We start from the raw sequence: 21,926 nt of genomic DNA on the forward strand, positions 1-21,926 counted from the left end.
AAACAAGCCTCTACCGAAAGCATACATAAATCCAACATCACTGTTTTATGTTACTGATAAAAAATAAATACATTAACAAATACAAATTATTACTACTATTATTATGTAATGGGCAAATGACTCCGAGAACTGACATCTGTAATTTTTCAGATGTGGCAATGTTGATAGTGTTTTCTAAATGGCTAGGATCAACACACTTGCTCTCAGCTTGACAGATAGCAAAACTTATACTTGCACTCCAATACAGACATGCACAGAGTGTGCACAGAGTTGTATGTGTTTACATGACTACCAGTTCTACTAATAACGTTCGCTCTTTCAGACATTGCCCAACCACAACATTACACAAACACAGTATAATAACAGAGGCTGATGACAGTTGTTGGCAATTGAACCCAAACCCGTACCATAGCTTGGAGGAGCTGCAGTGTTAAAAGGGATAGGGATTCACCCCAAAAGGAAAATTCTGTCATCATTTCCTCAACCTCAGATCTGTAAATTTCTTTGTTCTGCTAAACACAAAGGAAGATATTTGAAAGAATGTCAGTAACCGAGCAGATCTTGTCCCCCATTGACTCCCATAGTATTTATTTTCCTTACTATGGCATTAAATGGGGACGAGATGTGCTCTGTTACTGACATTCTTCCAAATATCTTCCTTTGTGTTTAGCAGAACAAAGAAATTTACAGATCTGAGGGTGAGGAAATGATGACAGAATTTTCATTTTTGGGTGAACTATCATTTTAATGTTTATATCAATAGCATGGGCAAAATTGAACAATGCTATAAAAGTCTTATGAAACCATTTCCAAGTTTGATCATATATTTTTCTTTTATCCTTTTTTTATGCTTTTGTGTGTTTTGTAAGTTTTTTTTTTCTCATACAAATATTATCTTATACGACCAAAAATAACCACTCTTCAAAAAAAAAAAAAAACATGCATAATTTCTTTTTGTACTAATAACAACATCTTGTTTCTTAGACATTTAAAAATCCTTAATATAACTTTTTTTGTCGTTTAAGTCTTTTCAGTTTTCCTCTCTGAGGCAAAAGTCTGGGGCACAAGGTATTGCTCAAGTTAAATTCTCTCTCTCCTGTGTTCTCAGGTCCTCCACAATGCCAGTGAGAGTCCTTCAGCAGAGCAGAGCAGCTCCTCTATAGGCAGTGAACAGAAGCTGTGCAGAAGCCAGTGGAGTCCAGGCCGAAACTCTCCCACATGATTTAAATTCAGTGGACTAAACCCCATCTTTTTTTGTTCTTTTCCAGCTACAAAGTCACGCAGTCCCTGAACAGTGGGACAAGAGAGATAAATGATACCACCAGCACCAATCTGTGGTCAGAGAAGTAAGAGCAGGTTGCGAGTCTGCAAGAGCAGCGCCTCTTATCTACACAGGTCCTCGTGCGCTACCTCACGCTGAGGTTTCCTCTTCTTTACATTGGCCTTGTGATGAGGCCTGCTGTTTTGTTGCATCTTGTTGGGGTTGTTCTGTGGCCCTTGAGAGCTTTTGTTAACACGCTGTCGGTTCTAGGTAAAACACATAAAAGACACATCAAATATTGCGTTTAATTTTAAATAAATGTCTGCAAATACATATATGTCAACAGGCTCTTACCTTACTGCCCTTATTAGTGGGAGTTGGTATTGTCGCTGAATGATTCTGTGATCTGTGATTGGACAGATTTCTCTCTGTGCTCTCTGAGCCCCGCCCACTCAGCGCTTTCACTGTCTTATAGGGCGTTCCATCAGAGTCCTGAAGAAAGACGGTCATGATGCATGGCATTTTGCCAATACAATTCTGTATCACTTGATTGAACACATGTGTTTGCATGGGTATGGCAAGCTTACCCCATCACTTGAGCTGGAAGCAGTTAAAGATGGAGACGATGATGAGGGTGATGGTGATGAAGGTGAAGAGGGGGAAGGAGAGGAGGAATTGGATGACACTTTACTCCGTGGGACTGGAGGAAGCACCACAACGTCCTCTGAAAAGTTATTATTACACTCATCAAGTTCCTCAGTCTCAACTAGCAGATTGACCTCATTTCCTATAGAGAAACAAATGAAGGGTATTCATCTTTTAAAGACAGAGGAACACCACACGTCCGAAAGAGCACGGGACACAGATAAACGGTCATACCATTACAGTTGAGGACATGCTCATTGTTGCTTTGCTGGACCCAGTGTTTACTGATGCAGTCACGATACTCTGCTACTTCCTGGGTGACACGGATTATTCTCCCTAGAATGCTGTGGGAGAGAGAAAATAAAGAACACTGAGTTAAGTCACAATATTATTTTAGTCACACTTGAGTGTTACTATCCATTTAAACAACATATGTCATATTTTTGACATGAACATCTCAACTTGGGAAAAGATGCTCAACATTTTTTATCTTCTCAAAAATAAAATCAATAAAATGAATCAGGAACACACATTTTCTTCAAAGACAGAATCTTTTACATGTATTGTCTCACCTCTCAGACTTGTTGTTGGGGTAGAACTTGGCAATGGGGGATACAGCGTGACTCAAGACAACGTAGGCATAATCAAAAGCCTCTTTCACTTGCATCGCACCATAAGAACTCCGTCCAACATCATTTCCTATGACACGCAAACAAATGTTAAACCATCTAAACCCGAAAGCTTTTTTCCATTTGATGCTATGAAATGTTTGCCTTCTAAACACAAATGAAAGCAACCACATGTCAGTGTGTACCTGGCTGCAAAGGGTCCTCAATGTAAAGCATAGAGGGTCTGTACCCATCCAACATGCCTTTCTGCACTTCATCTTTAGCCACATACGAGCCGCCATCTTTGATCCTGATCCCAGTCTTCAAGTAGTTAAAATGCCGACCGTACAACTCAAAGAACTCGATCAGCAGCACGCCCAGGTTTGGATTTGGACTGCTCACTTCCTCTCGGCAGTGCAGCTAGAAAATAAGAAAGTAATTATTATGACTTATTAAGTACATTTTAATGTGCATGAGTGAGTTTGTAGTATGCATGTGTATTTAAACGCAAGAGCAGGTTCAATGGCATGCGTTACCTGCAAGAAGCTGACAGCCATGAGGAACAGACTGTATGATCCGATTCCGCCAGTGAAAACCTCGTTCAGCTCTCTTTGCAGTAAAAACTGCTTTAAAACCAACACCAAATACGGTAACACGGGGTATTGCTGGAAACGCACAATAACACAAATACGTTAAAACATGCATCTGTTTAAGGAATAGTCATGCCCTTGGTAAAAATCCAATGTACTTGATTTTAAATTACAGCATCTGAAGCCTACGCAGCATCTGTTTCACTCTTAATTTGCTGCTTGAGTGGGAGAAGCACAAAAATAACCTCTCAGCATGCACTAGCACCACACACACCTGTTTAAAGTCCTTGATGAGGTTTGCAGCTTTCAAACCACTGTGCACATTGAAGCTAATGTCCACTTTGACTTCTGTGCATGAGTCTGTCAGTTTAATGATTGGGACCTACAACACACACACACGCAGAGCATTAAACACAAGCAACAGACAACAAACAACCACAAAGACCCCCATGATGCTTAGCAGTGTTCGTACCGTTGCTTTGTCCAGGACTTTGATGGTGTTCTCATCTGCAACCTGTCTCTTGCGTAGCGCCTCTTCAAGAGTCCAAAGAGGCAAAGTCTCCCAGTTCCCAAACACCACCAAGTCTATGTCACTGGTTAAAAAGAAGTAAATACATAAAAGTTATTTTAATAACTAGCACAAAATGAAGAGTCCCTTTGGATGCCCAATGGCTTTACTTAATAAACCAACAACAAACAAAATGTTACTTTGAGCACTGTACACTACTGCTTCAGCGACAAGTAGGGATGCACCGATACCATTTTTAAAGACCGAGTACGAGTACCGATATTTTTTTCTGGTACTCACCGATACCGATACCTATAACCGATGCCTGTATAATGTACAATAATGTTAATAAACCAGTATCTTACTGGTACATTTTATTTTTTTCTTTTGTATTTAGGTCTACTTAAATTTAAGTACTATTTTTAATCAAGTTCTATTTTTTATGATAAATAGCACAATTTTACTAGCACATTTACTTTAGTTTACTAAAGCAAACAATATACTCTGTGGTCAATTTATAAAAAATTTAAGGGAGGGTGGTGTGGTAAAATGTGAGTGTATTATAACTTGTTCAAGTCAACCGGACTTTTATTTTGACGGGACGCCGCAAAGAGCGTTCGTTTAAGTTAACCGGACTTTTATTTTGACGGATCGCTGCAAATGGTGTTTGTTTATGTGTTCGTGTCCTCGTGCAGTGAAACGCTGGGGCTGAAAGCTCCACAAGCAAAATGCGTTCAGTACACGCAACCGCACCACTCTTTCACACACGGTAACGTAAAACAAGCAGAATATATATTTAAACAGTATCTGAATATTTCGTTAACTGTTACGTTAGCCGTTAGCTGTTCAGCGCTAATTTCTTGTTAGGAAATGGCCGGATTCCCCGATTCTGTCCGCGTTTTCCGCATTGCGGAAATCATAGGGCTCTATGTATGTCACGTGTGTCATTACGAGTACGAGTACATGAGCTTGGTATCGGGCCGATACCGATACTGTTATCGGTGCATCCCTAGCGACAAGTACGTGTATACACCCACCCACACACAAATAAATACACATACACATACAGACTTATTAAAGTAAGCCATGGTTCAGTAATCCAAGGGGAGAGTAAATGACAGCTGTAAATGTAAATGACTGGCTCTCGTGGATCATGGGATATGCAGAGCTAAAATTACAAATCTTAATCTGCACAGACACACACATTCATAAATGGTAACAAAATAGATAAGCAAAGTACACAAAACACACACACACACCTAAACCCTATAACACAATGTAAGCTTGTTTTAGCTCTGTTCTTCCACATACCGTCATTTTCCTCTGACATTTAAATTGCACTAATAGATACTTTCGAGGTCATTCACGACATCATACAGATGTTGTTCGTAGTGAAAAACGCAGTATGAGTAAAACCTTTAGTCATTACCTTGTAGGTAAATACAAGCCTGTGCTGAAGCTGCCAAACACTTGAACCTGCCAATAGAAAGAATAGAGGTTAGACTGAAACTGTGAAACAACACCCACAATACTCATCCTCTGTGCAGACATAAAACTGAAAAGACGAAAGAAACGCAAATATTCCCATGAGACGTTTTGAGTTTCTACTTGCAAATGAATGCACCTTTTACAATGTAACCTCATGCAGTGTAACAATACACACAATACATGCAAAGATACCCAATTAGGATTTGAAAGAAAGCATAACAAGTCACTCATTTGAAACTTTATTTGAAACTCACAATAGGTGTGAGTTTCAAATAAAGGACTATTCACTCATAATATAGCAGCTGGATGCCAGAATGACCTCTTTATAAGATGCTGGATCAACCTTTTCATAGCAGAATATCCATTTATTCAGCATTCTGTTGATCTGGGGGCAGCAGTGTTAGTTTATTTTATATTTTCACATCAGAGCACTTTTACGGCCTTTGATGCATCTAAAACCTGCTCAATACATGTCACAAGCCTTTAGAAACCCAGCCGGCACTATTTCTGGCCTGTGGTCCTCCACATTGCTTTCAGGTTCCTCATGGGATACATAGGTTGATTGTGAAATATAGTGTTCTGTTGCCTTGGTGACAAGAATAGGTACAACCAGAGCCGTTGAAAAACAGAGTTGGGACACACTTTGATCTCGCCGCAGCGTGGTCACGTGATTCATGGAGCGCTCAATAGTTCCAAACAAATTCATGCTGTCAACCTATTTTAATGGATTTTAGAGGGACAGACAGCAACCATATTTGTATACATTTCGCTAACCATATTAGCACATTGTGAATAACACGTTGACTACATTTATAGCAGAATTTTGTCTAGGGAGTAATATGAATATAAGATCTATGAATATAAGATATTAGGGATGCAACAATACAGTTAACCCACGGTTCGATACGTAATGTACTCTCGGTTTTTACCCACGGTTTTGATGGCTTGGCACATTAAAGTGTTTTTTCCCCTTATTTTATGCTTATGTGACAGGAACAGTAAGAAATTAAGAAGAATTTTATTTTTTATTGCAGTTCTTTTTATTTTACTTCACTTTACTTTTTATTTTTATTCTCTTTAAGCAAAAATCAACTTGTACAATTCTTGATGTATTGAATAATATATAATAAAGATATATTAAAGATTTACACTGGCAGCTCACAGCAGTTCTTTGTTTACCGTTCATCAATATGCCAGTAAAATAAGCTTCTTGAAGAGGTTTTGCGCATCAGTGTTTTTAAAATAACAATGCAAACTTGCGATTGCTGTAAACAGACAAGTGCACGGTGCGCATTTAACACTGCAAACTAGCGCTCATTGGGCAAGGTCAAAGATGATAGATATTAACAAGACGCGCCACTGCCATTACAACAAATAGGGAGAAATGCAACGCTCAATGTGGCAGCTTGAAAAAGGTGATTTTAGCGCAATTTAAGCTTAACAAACCAAAGTTAGGGTACAGTTCATGTTAGGATTCATAATTAATCGGAAAAATATGCAATTTAAGTCAGATTTTTTACCAGCGATTTCAGAAATATCTGTCTGCTGTCTTATATGACGTAAAAAGCCGCCAAGTGGCACAACTTTGGTTAAACGAACTTTGGTACGCCGCTGTTGACGCTCTCCCCTGCATGTACTGGGTGAACAATACGTACGTGCTGCTTTCGAATGCAGTGTAAAACAGATGAAATACAATGTCAAATTCGGACATTATCTCATTGGTACAATGGACAAAAAAAAGCCACTAGGTTCCGGGGCTTCCGATGGCCAGCCCGCGTCTGTTCGTCAGCCTCGCTTCACCGCTCGATTTGTGTGAAATCTGTCACCAGCATCGCAAGCATACCTAACTTTTGGGCATAGTTATTAGAAATTTACTCATCAGCACGCAGACATAAAGACAAACACAGACAGAGCCATTCCGTAAGAAAACATAGTAATAAAACGAACGGAAATTCTTTAAACGCGAAACCGGTATGTCTGACAACTTTTTAAAATGTATAATCATGCCGTTATTTCACCAACTGTACAGCAAATGCATTTGGGAGACATTGAAATGAATGGGCTTTAGTGCAGTGTTTTGAACTATTGGTCACTACATGACACAAGTTACTCCCGCTTTCCATTCTTCCAACGGACGTCTATGCGAGTGTCGGTGGTGTGGAGGCGGTGTTCAACCTATCAATGACAGATAGGTGCATTCCAGAACCTGGCGTTTGCTGGGCCTGGTGTCAATAAAAGTTGTCATTTCAGTAACAAGGGCATTTTCAGTTCTGACACTTATAGGATGTTCGCTTGAATACGATTACCTCTTATAAAACAAAAGCTCGGGTTAAAATTGATGTCTTAATTCATGACACCTTTAAGAATAAAGATAGGTGAAAAAAGGGCTGTCACAAGGGCTGATTATTAAATAATCGTCTCATCGCAATTGTTTGACCTCATCGCGATGGTTTCAGATCATCGCAATTATTGCACATCTCTATAGAAGACACTAGGGGGAGCTGTAGTGCATCTGCATATTACATATTTTAGTGTATATACAGGTGCTGGTCATATAATTAGAATATTATCAAAAAGTTGATTTATTTCACTAATTCCATTCAAAAAGTGAAACTTGTATATTATATTCATTCATTACACACAGACTGATATATTTCAAATGTTTATTTCTTTTAATTTGATGATTATAACTGACAACTAATGAAAATCCCAAATTCAGTATCTCAGAAAATTAGAATATTACTTAAGACCGTAAAAGACCATCGATCCGTGAGACTGCCATCTAGTGGTAGGCCGTAGTTTATGCACGGTTTGTGCGTGGATCTGAAGTTGTTTGTGTGTGGATTGTCCAATGCAAAACCGCGTAAAGAACGTCTCAAAATCCAAATACACAGAACAGGATGAATGGCGTTGCAGGATACAAAAACATTGAATTCACAAATCTGTCTCTATTTGTACAAATCGCCTCATGTTTATTACAATCTAAATTTCACAGATTCAAATCATACAGCATTTGTTTGTGAATAGTAAAATACAAGTGTAACTTATATCACGTTCACGGATGACTGTGCATGCATTTGTTAATCATTTTGAGCTGAAATTCATCAAATAATATTATATCGTTTGCGATATACTGGTAGAAATTCTGCCTCTTGTGATGGATGGCACTGTAGATGCATCCGAATTAAAGTTTAGTTTTACTTTCGTTTCATTTACTTCGTTTGTTACATATTTGTTGATAGTCATAATACATTAAAATGCCACAACATTTAGTTTGGTTGATGTATTTATTCAAACATTAGCTAGATGCTGTGTGCGCGCATGCTTTCAACAAATTGGTAAATATGATTTATTGCCTATTTCATACATACTAGATGCGTGAGCAGAACTTCCTGTCAGAAGCGCATATGTGCTTTCACATAGCGCGCACATCACCACTGCCTTTTCATACAGTACAAAAATTTAAGTTCGTATTACGTTATTTTAAATGTGAGTATAAGACAGCATTTATATTGTCATTGTTATCGCTATCGTTATAACCCCTACTAGTGATGTGCATAGGCTTAGTGAGGCAACAGTGTGTGGTTCAAAAATAGCAGGTAAAGCCTTTCCTTGCTCAGTTAATTACTCAATCTGCTTACATACTATTAACTAAAGTTCTTTTGGTCGGTTACTGAGCGAGTGTTTGTGACCCACTAGCCCCACTAAATAGTTTTTAGTTCAGAGGAGAAAGGATCTTATTAGGATTTGGGGATTCAGAAACTACAAAAGCAACCATATTTAAACACTCGTACTGAGATGATGATAACTCTGTTATCTCAGACTACGCAGGAAAAATCAGTCCTTAAGAACTTCTGTAGTTTAAGTTTCACACATTTGGTTTTATTTTACTACTTTCTGTATCTATTCTTTCTTTTTCAACTAAAAAGCATCCATAGGCTCCAAGGTATCTAGTTGCCTTAATTTTACAGTATGCTAACTCCATTAATAAACACTATTTTTAATATGGTGGATAACCAGTCAGAGTTTACACGGTGTTATTGACTGGATCCAATCAGAACCTGAGATTATAAATGGAATCCATTAAGGTTTTATATAGTATATTTGCATGACAATGACTGTGAACAACTGCAGGAACAAACTCATGCTCTTGGAAATTAAAAAGATGAACTGAAAATCTTTAAGTAAACACATGTTTGTATTTTGTAGAGTTGGGCATCATTTTGATCTTCCAACCATACTGATAAATAATATAAACCTCATGTAGACAATCAGATGAATTCAAAGTGTGTGTGGAACACTAACCTCGGCATTGGGCCACAGGTCCTTGATGACTCTCTGGATCCTGGCCACCACCTCATGCCTCATGCGCTCTTCCTCTGGACGAGGAGAGATATAGTCATAGAAGTCCTTTATCTCTTCATGTAGCCTGGAGAAAGAGTAAAACAGAATATTCTATTACTGAAGGACTGATTTCTTCATTAACCCTTTAAAGGGATCCTCCACCCAAAAATGAAACTTCCTTCAGCCTAACCTGTATAAATTTCTTTGTTCTGCTGAACACAAAGAAAGATATTTGGAAAAATGTTAGCAACTGACATTTCTGGGACATCATTGACTACCATTTTCCAAATATCTTTCTTTGTCTTCATTTCCTCACCCTCAAGTTGTTCCAGACCTGTATCAGGCATGTGATCAGCCAAGGCCAAGACTGCACGCACCCTCACCCAATCCCACCCCAAAATTTGATTTTATCTTACTAATGTTACATTATTAAAAACAGGCAACTGTTTGCCAAAAATATATATTTTTTCACTTAGCAACAAAAAAACAAACTATTATAATTACCCAATTCTTTCTGACTGGCAATTTTGGAAATATCTGTTCAAATGTTTATTAGTTTAACAGTCACCTAAACAACATTTAATTAAATAGGTTGATGCTTTGTGCAAATATCTTATGCTAATGTCAAATAAGATGGCATTAACAAATGCCACCCCCTTGAGTAGCTTATATTAGGCCCACATAATTTTATTGTAATCAGCAATAATTCATTAAAAGACTTCTATGCACAGCCACTAGATGGAGCATCTACGTCATTCATACAGCGTTTAGCAAACGCTGCATGTTGCGGTTTTAGTTCATTTAAATGCATGTATTCAGTAGGGCTGTCACGATTATGAAATTTGATTGATGATTAATTGTCTAATAAATCATTGCGATTATGACGATTAATTGTCCATTTTAGGGCTTTGGCGATTATGACGATTAATTGTCTGTTTTTGAGCTTTGACATTTAATTCTCATACATTTTTGATTCAGCGATTGAAATGACCATATTGTTCTGAATACAAGACTGTTTTTTTCTTGGAAATACATCGGAAAAAATTGGGTCATCATATATTTAAGGTTTAGGCTTTTACCTGTCAATAATACAACCACCAAATACTTGTAAATTAAGTAAATTGATCAGGTGTGAATTGAAGCCACCATTAAAATACTATCAGTCATAGAAAAGCTTCTAGTCTGTTTTTTTCTCACTTGCAAGACTACAATAAAATTTTACTTGTATGTTAATGAAATTTTGGTAGACTGGTTTTCACACTGAGATTTGCTTAAATAATATTAAATTGTACTGCAGGTAATTTGTATATGTTTTAGTTTTTTTTAAGTGATTGTGTTGTTGGTGGTACATTTTACAAGTATTACCATGCTTTAGTAACAATATATACACTAAATTATGCAATATGCATATGCACTACAGCTCCCCCTAGTGTCTTCTATAGAGATGTGCAATAATTGCGATGATCTGAAACCATCGCGATGAGGTGAAACAATCGCGATGAGACGATTATTTAATAATCGTGACAGCCCTAGTATTCAGTAGAGACTTTAACACGTTTATACTAGACAGTGACAAGATCAGCCATTTGTATAGTTTCATTAAATCGCGGAATGGCCTATTGTCTCTGTATATAGTAGGGATGCAACAATACAGCTCACCCACGGTTCAATAATAACCTCGGTTTTCACCCACGGTTTTCGGTTAGGTTCTGATGACTTGGCACATTGAAGTGTTTTTTCATTGTTCTATGCTTATGTGACAGGAAAAGTAAAAAGTTAAGAAGAAAAAACAATTTTACTGAAATTCTCTTTATTTAACTTTACTTATTTTTAGGGCTGCATGACAATTTATCGCGATACCACTAAATTTAGTGGTAATCGAGCTGGCTGCATATGCAATGTGTCAATTTTTTTTAATACGTAGCTTGTCCGTGAAGCACGTCTTTGGGATCAGTAGGAAATGCTGCTCGATCTAAAAGCAGTGCGAGTTTGAGTTGCTTATAATGTGCATTTGAAAAAGCAACACCCGTCACACATGATAATTATAAATATACTTTATTATCATAAAAATACCTGATGAGGCTTGAGGAACAGAGATAAAAAGATGTCCATAGGCATTTCCTAGATTCTTGAACGTGTTATGGTCTTCTTCTGCAGTGCGTATTTGGAGTTTCTGCACGAGAGCGCCCTCTGGCTTTCGGATGCAACAGCATTTTCCCGTACTTCACTCAAAAGCTGTGCATAAATCACATGATATTTCGTCGCAGTTTTTGGTTTACTGTTTATCAACATGCCAGTAAAATAAGATTCTTGAAGAGGTTTTGCACATCAAAGTATTTAAAATAACGTAATGCAAAACTTGGCATGACTTTCATTAAACGGACTTTGGCATAGTGCCGTAGAAGCTCTTTCTGCATGTGCTGGGTGAGAGCAACGTGAGCGTGCTGCTTTTGTATGCAGTGTAAAAATACATTTCTTGACATGTGCCAAATTCGGAGATTATCACTTTAGTACAACGGGCATGCAATAAAGCCAGCCCGCATCTCTCAACAGCACATTGCTTCTCGTGTTGCAGGCAACCTCGCTTCACTGCCCGACCACCACTCGCTATTAGATACAGGCAAACACGGACAGACCAAGTTCAGAGTGTAATTGAGCGCACGGAAATAATTTAAACGCAAAACCTGAAAACCGCAATTCACTTACACGTATTGAACCGTGGAGGTCGTATTGAACGGTTCAATATATTGAGTATTGTGGCATCCCAAGTATATAGATAATGTTATAATGTTAAAGCATTTCATAGACGTCTCAACTTCCAGACTCTGTATTTTCTGTATAGGCCTACGTTACAAAACGCTATTCAGTTCCCCACTTAATAAAAAATGACACCACACCAGGGCTCTAGACTAACACTTGAGAGAGGTGGCACTGGTGCTACCAAGTTATTCAGTTGGTGGCACAAGCTCTTAATTTGATAGCACCAGAGTCGTGGGGTGAGGTAAGAAAAAAGAATCACTAAAACTTCATTAAAATGTATTTAATACATTAATAAATCAATTAGAAATTAATACAAATAATTGTTTATGATTGAATTATTTTTATTGTATATGTAAACTCTCTTTCAAAACTTTACCATATTTAAAGCACATCTTTCTTTAAAGCTACACTTTGGCTAAAACGTTGGGTTATTTTTGTAACCCAATAGTTGGGTTAGAGATATTGGGTCGTTTTGTTGGGTTATTTCTGACGTTCATTGGGTAATTTCTGTAACAACCCAGCCAGCAGGGTTAAAATTGAGCTGCTTGAGCGGTTATTTTAAATTTCAACGGTCAACCGGCGCCACTGCTGACAGACGAGAGGTAAGTTAATATTAATAATACTTTAATTAAATAAAAAGTGCGTGCATGTGTGTGCATATATATATACATGTTTGTATGCCGTGTTTTTTTCATAGCAAAACAAACGTACATCTCTGTAGACCGTTTGTATAATCTGCATGACTGTCGACACCAACACTTGCTTTTTATAACCATCCTATTTCAAAAGTAGATTAAAATAATTGTTTGGGACGCCCCCTCGCTTTGTTTTTCTTTGTACGAAACTTATAGGTAAGTCATAAACGTTTGTGGAAATCATATTTTAGATATTTGGCAGCGCATGCGGAATTTAGGACCCAGCGGAAGCGTCAGGACTCCAACCGCTGCAGTGCCACTCAGTAGTGGTGGGCGATACTGTAAAATTTAGTATGGATCCGATACCAAGTAAATGCAGGGCCAGTATTGCCGATTTCGATACCGATACCAATACTTTTTACTTTTAAAAAGCATTCACTTGAACTTACATTTACTTTCCTGTAAATGAAATGTCATGATTTATCAGATGAATGCATCATTAATATGCTAAATCTGAATACATTTTCATGACCACTAAAATATTTTGTGATTTGTGCTCTTAATGTGCCTGAAGGCTAATTAATCATGTAGATGTTAAAACACTGGACATCATTTAAACCAAATAAATCTATTTATTTAGTTATTTATTCCTGTAATCGAATTTGCAAACATGAACTTTGCTCCAAAGTATTACTGGAAAATAGTAACAATAACAGATTAACAGAACAGAAAAACGATATATAACAAAGCAATTTCTCGTTATCCCAGTACTACTTCTCTAGCTTTAAAAAAAAACAAAGTGCACAAAATTATTACTCAAGAACAAAGATTTTAAAACTGCTTTTCCGTTTTTGTTCAGTATTATGTTTAGACAAAATAATAGAACAAATTAACATGTTTCCCTTTCATTACACTTTTTTAAGTGAATTAATAAACAAAGTGCACACTATTATTTAAGCACTTTATTTACTTTGTGTCTCAAACAATAAAGTACTTTCAATCTATGGCTTTTTAACCCCAAAGGCCCACTGCCATACATCGCAGTTCGCAGTGTTTTTATTCACCGAGGTGAAAAAACTCCACAAGATGCTCCTCTTCTTTTCGCTGGCTGCAGCAGCGTCTGCGTGCTTGCGCTTGGCACTGCTGAGTCACGTGATAGCGGACTACAAAACACAGCAGGGCAGGGAGGAGCAACGTGTGCAAAACTAGGTGTATGGGAAATAGTTTTTCTTCATTATACAATTAATAGCTACATTAGTAAATAAATAAAATCAGTAATAAAAACTAAAAACACATTAGTATTGATATTTTTATGTTAGGATCGATCCTTTTCGATACAACCTCAGTATCGAAAGTATCGATACTTCAGGATCGATCCGCCCACCACTACCACTCAGTCAAAGGCACCGGAATTCAAATGACGAGTGTGTTCATTTTATTTCGTTACATTTATTGCCTTTATCATACGTTTAAAGCAAATAGCAGAAAATACATTATTTTGGCGTTCATTGACCACAAAACACGAGGGGGCTTGCCTCAGTGGCATTTTCGTTTTCTAGACTTGCAGCATTGGCCTTCATTGACAAACTTTCAATATATTGATCTATCTTTTAGAGATTATATGCGAAGGAAATCTTCAGAAGTGGGAGCCTGAAGCCTTAACTGACAAATTTGCAGGTAAGAGATTAATGTCTGAAACTTGTTAGTACAGTCGTGTGAAAAAGGACCAACAATGTTTCATTTTTCATATTTAAACAAATACGTAATGAAACGTGTACATAATAATAAGTTAATATAATCTATCATATGACACATCAAATGAACACTGTGTGCTCATTTTTACAATTAAAGTCAATAGGAAAAATGTGACCCCTACAGGTCATCAGGCTAAGATGTAAAGACCTATGAATTTTGTGGTATCAACATGTGCTTTTTCCACAGGACTGTACATCATTTTTGACAATTCCGTTTTAATTATAAATAACTATTGTAATAATAAAAATAATAATGTGTATGTATGTATATTTACAAAAGAGAATATCTGTTTATAGGTTGGAACAAACATCATTCATCAGGAGCAATAGAAGACTTTCATGTTCTGCAGCTTGGGGATAAAGCCGGTTCCTCTTAAGTCTTCGTTATTGTGGGAAGAATGATGCTGGAGGAAGACCGTCTTTTACAAGCAGTTGATAGGTGTTGTATATTTATATTTTGGAGTATGCCAAGCCTGGTGATGCTGTAACTTTTTATAATTGTATAAGCTAGACTAGCCTCTGTTCTGTTTATTTATTTGATTCTTGTAAATTGATACTTAACTGTTAGTAACATTATGATCAAAGGAAGTACATTAATAAAACAACTGCAACCAATCTTATTGTATTGGAAATAAAGATTTATAAAGGTATTTCTATGTTGTGCATTATTTGTTTACACTGCAATCAAATAATAATAAATAGGATGGCCAAAAATAATAAACAACAAATATAACAATAATAAGAAAACAACAAATAACATGTTGGCAAAAATAACCCAACAAATTAGTTATTTCATAACCCAACTGACTGGGTAAAACTTGCAACCCAATATATTGGGTTAAAATAACCCAACAAGGGGTCGGTGCTATAGTAACCCATCCATGGGTTATATGTTGGGTTATTTTTAACCCAACTGTTTTTAGTGAGTACGTTCTTCCTTTATTTGTTGTGAACCACTCCTATGAGACAACATAATTCGTTTAATATCAGTGAGTGTTTTTGGGCGCGTTCTTTCTTGTTTGATGAACATTATAAACAGAGATCTTTATTATGCTGCTGCCCCTTTAAGAGCTTGCGCACTATACTGGAACATACATGCGTTTTTGTTTCCCAACTGTTTGGTCACGAAACTGAATACCTTTACAAGGTTTCTTGTTAATATGGGAATTTTGACGTTATTTTGTGTGTATATGTCCGTTTCAGAGTAAGACGGCACACAGAAATGAGACATACAGCTCTCTGCTTGGAGTGTGTCAGTCACGCTCATCAGAAAAGTGAGTGAAACACACACACAAGCACACATTTTTACCAAATAATATCCACGATCCACAATCTATCAAGAGTCTGTGCTCCCAAAAGCAGGCAAGTGTATACTATTAAAATACCCATAACACAGTTCCATGCACAGGTATTTAAGTTTTCTTTTTAGATTGTAAGGTCATGTTTGAACAAAGCAAATAAGAACCTAAAGAAAAATGTAATGCAAGTTGTTTATTATTATTTAAAGAATTAAGTATCAATCTTTATTCTAATGTGTTTTGTTCCAACAATTCCCACATACAGCAAATGGTTCATATCAGTCTATAAGATTTGTTTACATGCGTCATCGAGTTGTAAATGACAGATGGTTAATTTAAATGATTTGTTTCACCTCATATAATGTCCGTTGTAATGCATTTGTAATAAATTCATGCAGCTGTTTATACTTCATTTCGTTGTTTGCTCATCTGGATTTAATTTTATATATGTACTGTATGTACATTTAGTTAAATCAGGGTTGGGGTGCCGTGGGAAAAAAACACTACAAAGGGGTGCCTTGCTTTCAAAATGTTTGGGAACTAGATGACACACTTGTGTCCCCTCTACTGGTTGATGGGTAACTTTGCCATCAAAACCAAAGCATATGCAATAAATGGCTTTTTAAATAGCTGTCCACTGTAGTGACTTCTGTGTGTAAAAGGGTTTTAAAAAGCTCAAAAAATTTTTACAGGACTACCAGAGAACCGCGTTAACAGCATATTATGAGAACCAGGTGGTGTTTATGATAAACCCAGTGACCTTTTGGAGTGTGTGACTGTGTTGCTTCATGAAAGTATAGGCCTATAGCAATGTTTCTTTCAGCTGAGCTCAGTGCCCTAAACCAACAAAAACTCAAACTAAGCAGTGTGAATGTAATATGGGTGTGAATGGATGAATTAAATCCAAAATAATTAGATCATAACCATGAGAATTAATCATTTTCTAGTTTGAATGCACCTGTGCTGTCAGGTTAACACGACTCACACCCTAGTTACGCTCAAGTAAACATTCAAATGGTGGTTACTACAACATTCAGGGAGAGCAAGAATGTCAGCAGGTGACGGCTCGTTATTACACATCTTAGAGAACACTGCTCAACCTAAGCCAACAATTCAAGTGCACTTGAACCTGCACATTTACGTTGTATGTGATATAATGTAATACTACACATGCACGCTGCTGCTTGTAAAAGCTAGAATTTATTCACTGAAATCTCACACAGGGAATGTTTAGCAATGAGGCACCTGCTATATAACCTCTAGTTCTCTGCCCTGCCAGTTATAATGTTGACTGTATGACTGTATGATTGTGCTGGGTTCCAATTTCGTCACCAGGTTTGACTCCACGTGACTGTCAAACTGGCCTCTGTTCTTCATGGACACACTGCACGTGGTTTCATGACATAATTCTATGCATGTGCCGAGAGTGTCTGCGTAAGACAAGGGAAATGGTTTAAGTGAAACAGCACAGCTACGTAGTGCTAAAATCACAGAGAGCATGGAGAAAGAGCAACCTGTAGCTCGCTAGAGCACTGCGTTAGCAACATGAAGGTAATAGCTACAATGGCTAGGAAATACACATACTGATTAAAATGTATAGCTCAAAATGCTCTCTAAGTGACTTAAGATAAGTGTCTGCCACATACTGCAAATGTAAATGAAGAGAGAAATACATTGACATTTAAATACTTCCTACACATGTATGCATTAGGGCTGCCCTCGACTAGAGATTTCTTTGGAGTTGTTGTTCATTTAGGCCATTAGTCGACTATTCGCACGTTTATGATATTTCAAAATACATGGGGAATGGGGGCATCAGATGATGGTTTAAGCTTCATGTATAAAAAATGTAACTTAGAACAATGTTAGCAATGTTACATAAAATATAGAGCTATACAAACCATTATAATGAGCCTTTAAAATATAAATTAAGTGCTCAAGCGCACGCATAATGCAATCCGCTGTGACACTGCCGCAAGTTATGATTAAACGTCTCAAGAAAATATTTTTCTAGTGAAAATTGAAAAAATAAGATGGAGTAAATATCAATTTAAGGCAAACGAACCAAAACTAACATATTAACAAACTAAAATATTAGTGTAAAAAATAAAAAGGCCTAATAAAATCTTTTTTTCTCTGGATCAGACCGCAAAAAAGCCCATAATGTGAAAAATAGCCTGTAATGTGAGTATTTTCTTCAAAAACAAAATTCAATGGTAGCAATATTTTAAACGTAGAATATAAAATAAATTGCAAATAAACGAATAAATAAAAATACAGCAAATTGAAGCACTTAAAAGAAAACATATCAGTGGAAAATCCATGAGGTCAGAACGCAAAAAAATAGGAATAAATAAATATCAATACATTGAATTGTAAAGCAGTAAAAAAACACTACAACAATATTGACCATTAACTTAACTCGCCTGCAGTTTTTCCTTTGTTTTCTGCGTCTCTGCCATATCATGCCCTTCTTCATAAAGACAGGCGCACCAGTTTCACGGAGATCAGTTTTCCCAACAATAAGGCCAAATTTATGTTCAAATTTATTTATTCCAAAACACTAAATGAAAAAAACACTAAACACTCCAACATGAATGCAAAGCGCTCACACTTTGTCCTGTGATCCTTTATTGATGCGCTTTCCGTTCACGTTCAGGCTCTTAGGCGTTTATTTACATAATACGCTTTATTAAGGTGGATACTGAATCTTAATGAATTAAGCCAAATTTAGCTTTTTGGAATATCGCAGGAACCCAAGCTTGTCCGCACCGCAGGAAAACTGAGCTCCGTGTCCCGCACACAATGAAGCCGATGCGGCTGCTATTAGAAGCGCACAGATGGCGGAGGGATGCAGCGCATGTGCTCAACAGATCTGGCAAACATAGGATTGCATATTCCTCATTTTTAGCCACCATGTTACTCTTACACCCTAGGACAAATAAACATTTAAACATACTCATAATAGTATTCCTTTATCCAAGTTAACGGTAGTATTAGAGCGAACGGCATTTAAAATGATATGCAGACAATCGACTAATAAAAGTTTGTTTGAATAAGTGTCTTCTAGTCAAATAACGAATAGTCGACTGAAAGGGGGCAGCCTAGTATGCATTATGCTTGTTACACAACACATGCTGTCTGTTCAATAGAATTCATCGCTACGTAGGAGTGAACAAAGACATTTTTACATTTACATTGGTAACAGTCTCATCACGACTGTATGTGTGCTAGAAATTCAATTAAAACAAGGTAATTTTTTATTTAAAAAATACAAATGAAATCTACTTCACTACACGCTTCTTTTGGAACTTGAAGGGTATAAACCAAAAGACGAGACAACCCACAACAAATGTATGTGATGTCTGGCATTAGGGTTGAGAAATCATGTTAGCGGATAAGGTCAAGTTTTATAAATGTTGTGAATAATTGTGGTCCATAAATAAGTGACTGCTCAAAAAAAGCTAGTGGCTTGCTAGAAGCTAGACACTACTTCCGCCATTTGTCCATGACACTGTTGTCATGCGGTTTCAACGTCAGTAAACGCGGTAACAAAGGATAACGCGGATATGACACCATTGACAGGCGACTGCACAGCCCCGTGTCACTGTTTAAAATGGCGATTTTCTCAGGATTTACAAGTAGTTGGAAACATTTGAGATATTGTAAGTAGGGCTGCAGCTATCGATTATTTTAGTAATCGAGTATTCTACTGATTTTTCCATCGATTAATCGGGTATTCGGATAATAGGTACTTTATCTTTAATAAAGAGCAATACTAAATATACAAGAGAAAATAAGACAGGTCTCTTAAAATGAACAATTAATTTGTTTCCTTTTTAGAAAAATGTACATATTTATTGCTAAAATTGCATACATTCATATCTGTGAAAACTAAACCCATTTAGTACATTTCATTGCCATATTACATTCAAAATGCAATATAGGCCTAATACAAATGTATACATATGAAACATTAATAAAAATAGAAAGAATCATTTCAAAGGTAAACAACTAACTTCAGCTTATGCATGACGCATTTAGTTTATCTAAATTAGTTTTAGTTCCTTTTTTTACTATTAAATGGTAATATATTTGTCCACATAAAAATACAGAGTTAACCGGACTTTTATTTTGGCAGGTCGTCGGAAGACACTTATTTTTTTGTGTGTTAGCTTCACTCAGTAAAATGTTCTGAAATTAACTCTCAGAGCAACTCTGGAGATGAAGTCCATGTGTTCATGTCCTCATAAAGCGCAGACGCAGACAAAATCATGAGCATCACACGTGTAGCACGTTAAACTGTGCAGTTCATTCACGCAGACACGCAGAACAGACAGATGGCATGTGTAAATAACATGATTCAGCATCCACTAGTCCGCATCTAGTTTTATGGACTCAATGCAGCCGGACAACAAGTTTCACTCGCAAAATAGACTAAAACTAAGTAAAAAAGCAGTTCACCATTTCAATAAGCTATCACTTATTTATCAGCATGAGAAATACATGTGAGCATGTGAACAGACTAAAATGCATGAGACTTGAGAGCCCTGTAACATGAACAGAGTTTAGCAGGCTGTGCATCAGTGATAACGGGCCGTGGGGAAACGTTGTGCTCCGTGTGTACTGTAGTTAAATGAACGAGGCTTCGAGGCAACAAAAATTGCCTCGATGATTTTTTGTATTCGAATTACTCGAGGAATCGTTTCCGCCCTACTTGTAAATTAAGTAAATTGATCAGGAGTGAATTGAAGCCACCATTAAAACGCTATCAGTCAAAAGACTACAATAAATTTTTACTTCTATGTTAATGAAATTTTGGTAGGCTGCTTCTCACACTGAGATTAGCTTAAATAATAAATAATATTAAATCATACTGCAGGTTATTTTTATGGTATATGCTTTAGTTTTTTTTAAAGTGATGGTGTTGTGGTGGTACATTTTACAAGTATAACCATGCTTTAGTTACAATGTACACACTAAGATATGCAATATGCAGGCACTACAGCTCCCCCTAGTGTCTTCTATAGAGATGTGCAATAATTGCGATGATCTGAAACCATCGCGATGAGGTCACACAATCTGAAACAATCTCAATGAGAGGATGATTTTATAATCGTGACAGCCCTATGCACATGTTAAACCTGCTGTAAGGATCATTTTGCAGTTTGCACCCTGGGAATTCCATTCACGTTATTACAGAAGAATGAGAGTCTCGCTTCAAAAATAGCAGGAATTGTTCAAACTGTACACTAACTAAAGGATCACATTCACACCTTTATTTGTGCTGACAAAAGAACTGGTTGCATGAAAGTAAAGCTGACCTAAACAGGCAGTCATTCACTTGAGGAAAAATACAATTGCTAACCGTGTGCTTATCTGAGTGGAAACTCTGAAAGGAAACACTCACATTTGTCAAGGAAAGTCTTTAGTACCTCCGGTCACCCAAATTACACAAACAAATGAGTCATGCAAAACTTTACGCATGCACACGTGGTCGGTGAGGGTCTGATTGGTGTCTAAAAGCATCTGTCTGACCGTGCATGAGAAATTCTGCCCTGGCCATGAGCTCACAGACACAGATACTCTGTACAAGCAATCGGACAGCATTCATCAGAGCCGGCCACCACGGCAACAGGACTTATAACACACCTGTTGTCGACACACAATGAAGATTGCACACATGCATGTGGGTCTGTGTGTTTTTAAAGGAATAGTTCGCCCAAAAAATGGTCCCCGTTGACTTTCCATAGTAGGAATAAAAATGACTATGGTCATTAAAAATTAGAAACACCAAAGCATCCTAAACACAGAACAGATAATACAGAATTAGGAAAGGGCATCTTTGAGTAAGTTATCTTTAAGAGAAATTAATTATTGTGTCGACTGTTGCACCACGTCTACATCTGTGAATTGTGTGTCTGAGAAACAAAGTATGCTCAGTTTAATAACAGAACTGAGAGCAGGAGCAGAAAGAGGAAAGAAGGGTTTGAATGACCTTCTCTTACTATATGTCACCCTGGACAACAAAAATA

At 37.0% G+C, this 21,926-nt stretch overlaps 1 protein-coding gene across 1 annotated transcript in view; it reads right to left on the bottom strand.

Annotated features, from left to right (window-relative positions):
• Positions 1-648: 648 nt before the first annotated feature.
• Positions 649-21,926, bottom strand: part of tent4b (terminal nucleotidyltransferase 4B) — a 29,095-nt gene continuing 7,817 nt past the window's right edge. Inside the window, exons 2-12 of the mRNA XM_057342025.1 lie at positions 9,406-9,529; positions 5,042-5,088; positions 3,577-3,697; positions 3,379-3,486; positions 3,051-3,179; positions 2,721-2,934; positions 2,479-2,605; positions 2,141-2,250; positions 1,849-2,048; positions 1,616-1,753; positions 649-1,527 (exon numbers count right to left, since the gene is read on the bottom strand). Of these exons, the coding sequence (XP_057198008.1) occupies positions 1,384-1,527; positions 1,616-1,753; positions 1,849-2,048; positions 2,141-2,250; positions 2,479-2,605; positions 2,721-2,934; positions 3,051-3,179; positions 3,379-3,486; positions 3,577-3,697; positions 5,042-5,088; positions 9,406-9,529 (1,462 nt within the window). The 3' untranslated portion in view covers positions 649-1,383. The remainder of the gene's footprint in view (positions 1,528-1,615; positions 1,754-1,848; positions 2,049-2,140; positions 2,251-2,478; positions 2,606-2,720; positions 2,935-3,050; positions 3,180-3,378; positions 3,487-3,576; positions 3,698-5,041; positions 5,089-9,405; positions 9,530-21,926) is intronic.

This window comes from Triplophysa rosa, linkage group LG1, assembly GCF_024868665.1.
Source record: "Triplophysa rosa linkage group LG1, Trosa_1v2, whole genome shotgun sequence".
Lineage (NCBI taxonomy): Eukaryota > Metazoa > Chordata > Actinopteri > Cypriniformes > Nemacheilidae > Triplophysa > Triplophysa rosa.